This window comes from Nannospalax galili, unplaced genomic scaffold (assembly GCF_000622305.1).
Source record: "Nannospalax galili isolate Female #2095 unplaced genomic scaffold, S.galili_v1.0 scaffold792, whole genome shotgun sequence".
Classification (NCBI taxonomy): Eukaryota; Metazoa; Chordata; class Mammalia; order Rodentia; family Spalacidae; genus Nannospalax; species Nannospalax galili.
In genome coordinates this window covers 1,562,979-1,568,475 of record NW_008331036.1, presented here as the reverse complement: position 1 = coordinate 1,568,475, position 5,497 = coordinate 1,562,979, and the positions used below count along the sequence as shown (strand labels likewise).

General features: G+C 38.3%; 1 protein-coding gene across 1 annotated transcript; it reads left to right on the top strand.

The window, feature by feature from the left end:
* Positions 1-606: 606 nt before the first annotated feature.
* On the top strand, positions 607-1,932 carry LOC103752381 (intraflagellar transport protein 81 homolog). Its single transcript, XM_029557687.1, has 2 exons — positions 607-1,078; positions 1,244-1,932. Exons 1-2 carry the CDS (start codon positions 742-744, stop codon positions 1,636-1,638), a joined length of 732 nt encoding a protein of 243 aa, XP_029413547.1. The 5' UTR covers positions 607-741; the 3' UTR covers positions 1,639-1,932.
* The last annotated feature ends 3,565 nt before the right edge of the window (positions 1,933-5,497 follow it).

The window sequence follows — 5,497 nt, the reverse complement described above, 5'->3', positions numbered from 1 at the left end:
ATTAAATGAAACAATAAAAACCTCTTCTTCATATTAAAAGCGCTTCAAACCCTAATCTACCTTTATTTTCTAAGAAACTTTAAAAAGAACAGTTAATTTGAAAATAAAAGGTTGCACAGGCCACTTTAAGGAAAAGAAAAACATCATGTTCATATTGTGCCAACAGCTAGTGACATTAACTAAAACCTAGTGACAATACAGGAGTTCAGAGCACCAGCTGGTCCTCTCCGCCCTCCTGAATTACCTGACCGATGGAAGTTTGGTTTTGTTGTTTTGGAAAGCATTGTTTTTACATTCCATCAGTTGTTCAAGGTCATGCTACATTTTTGCTTGCTTCATATTTGGACCATGACTTTCTCGTACAGTTGTTTTTCCTGGAGTTTCTTTCCAATGTTTTCTTGTTCAGTAATACTGTTCAGTAATACTGTTCCCTAATTACTTTCCTTTTTTCTTATTGATCAGAGGAGACATACACCTTCATTTCATCAGTTGCATGACTAAGCTGAACTTCTAGGTTCTTAATCATACAATTTGTATAATGGTATTTACTTTCTTCTTGAAGACATTCTTCACGGAGTCCTTGAACTTGGAGCGATTGGATTGCTTCACTGGCTTCTTCAGAGGAGTAATGAACTAAAGAAAAGGGCTTATTTAGCTCATTTTTAAATTAAACTTGAGGTACCAAGTGAGTTTCTTCAAGATGTAACTGTGGCTGACACCAATAAACAGTATGAAGAGTTGATGGAAGCCTTTAAAGTTTTGCATAAGGAATGTGAGCAGCTCAAGACATCTGGATTTTCTACAGCAGAAATAAGGGACATCAGTGCAATGGAGGAAGAAAAAGACCAGCTCATTAAGAGAGTTGAAGGTTTGAAGAAAAGGGTAGAGACAGTTCAGAATCATCAACGAATGCTTAAACTAACAAGGCAACTTCGAGTTGAAAAAGACAGAGAAGAATTTCTTGCACAACAGAAACAGGAACAAAAGAATCAGCTGTTTCATGCACTGCAGAGATTGCAAAGAGTAGAAAATCAACTGAAAAGTATGCACCATGCTGCAGCAGATGCAAAGCCTGAAAGTTTAAAGAAGAGGCTAGAGGAAGCGATAAAATTTAATTCATATATAGTAACTGAAAAATTTCCTAAAGAATTAGAAAACAAGAAAAAGAAATTGCACTTTTTACAAAAAGTAGTTTCAGAGCCAGCTATGGGTCATTCTGATCTTCTTGAACTTGAATCTAAAGTCAATGAAGTAAATGCAGAGATCAATCAGTTGATTGAAAAGAAAATGATGCGAAATGAGCCAATTGAAGGCAAGCTCTCATTCTATAGGCAACAGGCAGCCATCATTTCTCATAAAAAAGAAGCCAAAGCTGAGGAGCTTCAGGAGGCCAAGGAGAAGTTGGCCAACCTGGAGAGAGATGTGTCAGCAGAGACGCACCAGACCCAGGAATTTGACAGCGCAGAGGTTTTAAAGGGAGAAGAGTTCAAATGCTATGGCAGCAAACTGGGAAGCAAAAATACAGTCTTCAAAAAGAAGCATCAGATAATAGCTGAATTTAAAGCTGAATTCAACCTGTTACAGAGGACAGAAGAGCTTCTTAAGCAACGTCAGGAAGCTGTTCAACACCAGCTGTGAACTATAGCAGAGAAAAAGGGTGTATCAGGTACAGTTATGCCCAAGAGGAACTAGAAAGAGTGTCGGCCCTGAAGAGTGAAGTGGACGAGATGAAAGGATGAACATTGGATGATATGTCTGAAATGGTGAAAAAGCTAAATTCCCTGGTATCAGAAAAGAAGTCTGCTCTAGCCCCAGTTATAAAAGAACTACGACAGCTGCATCAGAAATGTCAAGAACTAACCCAAGAGTGTGACGAAAAGAAGTCCCAGAATGATATCTGTGCAGCAGGCCTTGAAAGCAATCAGAAATTAGTTTCTTAAGTACCATATTTAAGTTTAAAATAGCACAGATGTTTGGAGAGTCATGGGAAGTCAGAGGTGGTTGAGTAAACCTATTTTAGACTAGACTACTGTAATGAGAGCTGGGGGAATATTTGGAAGACTTTGAGAAAAAATGTGGTATCCCTGGCTTTGTCTTCACCAAGACCAGTGCGATTCTGGGAGCCTTAGTCTGTGGAGATGAACTTGGAGGTTTTACAGTCTGCACACATGGGGAGTGCACCAGAGCTAGATGACAGCTTTGCCACGTGCACTGCTAATAATTTCAAATTCTGGAGGCTGAGGCAGGAGGAATAGAAGGAGTTCAAGATCAATCTGGCCCCCAATAGTGAGGTCCACTGTCTTCAACAAGATAAAAAAAGTGGAAATGCACAGAAAGTTTAAATAAAAAGTAAATGTTTTCATGATCATGGTAGTTATTTCACACAGAAGAGACTCCAGTACAGCATCAAGTTATTCAAAGAACATGGAATATAAAAGGATTTTGTGCTAGGATCCACAAATGAGGGAGAACATACATCATTAGTTTTTCTGAGTCTGTGTTACTTCACTTAGTATAACAGTTTCTAGATCCATCAATTTACCTGCAAATTTCATTATTTCATCTTTCTTTACTGCTGAATAGAACTCCATTGTGTAAATATAGCACTTTTTTGTTAACCATTCATTAGTTGAAGGGCACTTAGGTTGCTTCCATCTCTTAGCTATTGTGAAAAAGAGCAGCAACAAACATGATTGTACAGGTGTCTCTATAATAGGATGAGTCCTTTGGGTTTATGCCAAGGAATGGTATAACTGTGTCATATGGTAAGTTCATTTTTAGTTTTTTAAGAGTTCTCCACACTGTTTTCCATAGGGGTTGTACGAGTTTGCAATCCTACCAGTGACTTCAGCTGTCCCTGCTTGCTAAACATTGTCACAATTTGGCTTGTTGGTGATTGTGCTCCTTCATTAAAGGAGGGGCAAGTAGGGTCAGTGGACCCTCACTGGAGTATCCAGCCACTCTTCCCAGCCAACTGTATGTAATTTGGCCCTAATTACACATGGACTCCTGGATTTGGGGAGGACTAAAGTATAAAATCTGGGGAAGGCTAGGAAGAGAAGGCTTGATCCATGCTGGGTAAAGGCTTTCCAGTGTGCATACACCCAGGCCACTCCTACACCTCAGCAACTCCTCAGTCATCTCTGTAAGTAAGTGCAATAAATTCATTATTTCCTGAGGAAAACTTTAATCAAACATTGGTTTGACATTAGAACCTTAAAAGGGGATAAGCTTTGCTTAGAATCCCCTGGAAAAGAATTTTCATAACAGATGGAAAATTTCTTTGTTGATGTTATTATGTCTCATAATTTTATGTCTCAAAATTATTAAAAAAGAAAATGAGAATGTAAAAGATGTTAAAATGATATGGGAATGGAGATATTTTCCAAAATAGACAGAAAAAAATGAGAAAACCTAAGCAAGAGATGAAAGTCTGTGTAGGTTTGTTGTGATATATAAAGGATGAGACAAAAATAATATAATCTTAAAAATTTCTAAGGTCATGGTTTAGTCAACTAGTTTAAGGATCAAAATGTATGTCTAATCAAGTTTTATCTGAGAATGTTTGTGTTTTGCCCAAGCTTTATCTAAAAAGCACATGGTAATTAAAAGTACCAGACTGGTGGAACTAACCTTCTTAGATGCTTAACAGCTGTACTTTGAGGCCTATACTTATCTGGTCAGAGGGACTTAAAAGACAGTTTTTGCTTCTTGCTCTCCAAGGTCGACTAAGTTCCAGGGGACTACAGAGAATCTCTCAAAATGTCCTGTAACTGTGGTGAGTCACTTGTCCTCCTGTTCAGGGAAGCAATGGACATCCCACCAAATGGACTTGAACCAGTGTCCAGTCCACAAAGAGAAGGGTCAATTCCAAAGAAACATTTCCTCCATGCTTCCAAGTGAAACCAGTCACATTTGAGCAGGATCTTTGACTTTGACTTATCATCACATAGATGGAACTAATAAAAGAAAGGAGCCAGGGGCTCTTGCCAAGCCCATGTGACCCTTGAGAAACAGATCCTCAAATGACCTGAAGAGTAAAAATAAATTGGTCAACTGTATGGTCTTAAACACCCAAAAGGAAAGTATAATCAAAGATTAAAGTGATCAGTATATTTCTTTAAGAGTTCTAGGGATTATACTTCCAAGATATTAGGCTTAAGCCCATATAAAATATTATTTAGACAATTATTTATCATTGATGATTTTGTTTCTAAGTAGAAAGTGCTGCTCAGATGTAAGACTTCAAATTTTGCTCTGCAATACTGTTGTTCTAAAAATGATGGTTAAATTCGTTTTCTCCCCGCTATCTAGAAGCCTTTGAGAGAAAACTGACACTGATTCTAGACACTCAAACAGCTATCAAACTACCTAAAAGCAAATCCTGAGTCCATCACTCTTGAGTCCAGCCTTGGAAGACAAAAGAAAAATGAGGAGGAATCCAGTAGAGGGATGCTTTTGGAAGCTCTTGTCAAGAAATCCCAAAGGACTCTGATATGAACATTTGAAATTTGCCCTGTTCTGACCTTTTTCTGGTTCCCTGTCTAGAACTTGTAATGCTAACTACTGTGGCCTTTACTTCTCCTTCACATCCCATATTTACCAGTCAGGGGCTTTCTTTTCTCCCTACAGATAAGAGTTATACAATTTGGGAGACTTTTAGATAGACCCACTGAAGGGGTACCCCAATTGCCTCACCTCGTGTCCCTGCTCAGCGTGGGAGAATCCAGAGTGGTCTGTTTCTCAATTCCCTATTGGCAATTTGGGTAACCTCTTCAGAGGATGGTGTGTTAAGAATAGGAGGTAGGAACTGGCTAGGCAGTTAGGGTAAATAGGACCCCAAAGAAAAGTAGCCAGTTTCTTGGCTAAAAGTCAAAATGTCCTTGGGCCTCTTACCAACATACTCTTTTCCAAAGGCCAAAAATGTCAAATGTATTTGGGAGCTCTTATCTAATCCTTAAAAAATTTTAGGGCTACTTCTTTAGCGGGGGGAATTTTAGAGTAGCAAAAAGCCCCATTAGAAAGAAAGAAAGATGAAAGAAAGAAAAGGAAGAAAGAGAGAGAGAAAGAAAGAAAGAGTACACAATGTTGTCCAAAAAAGTGATGGGAAATATGGGAAGGGTTGGAGGGGAGGGAGTGGGTGTGGATCTGATCAAAACACTTTATATGCATGTATTGAATTCTCAATAAAGTTTTTTTAAAGTTAAAAACTATGTGTTTTATATGTCTAAATTCTTGAGAGAGAGAGAGAGAGAGAGAGAGAGAGAACACCAGAGTGAGCCAGAAAGAGAGAGAGAGCCAGGGAGATGGAGAGAGAGAACCTAGAACAATTCAGAAGGTCAGAGTATAATTTTCATGGAATATTGGACTGTGTGCAATGCAGATATTTTAAGAAGTTCTTTGTGTATTTTTCTTTAATCATAAAATCACAGTAATCACAATTCATATTTCTTCTTTTCATAAGTGCTTATTTTCATGGACTATTTGACTGTGTGCA

Bases quoted from the DNA above. Each gene is read 5' to 3' on its own strand.
- LOC103752381 (XM_029557687.1), top strand. From the start codon at position 742: ATGGAAGCCTTTAAAGTTTTGCATAAGGAATGTGAGCAGCTCAAGACA. The intron at 1,079-1,243 runs GTTTAAAGAAGA...TTGAATCTAAAG, and splicing joins AGCAGATGCAAAGCCTGAAA to TCAATGAAGTAAATGCAGAG.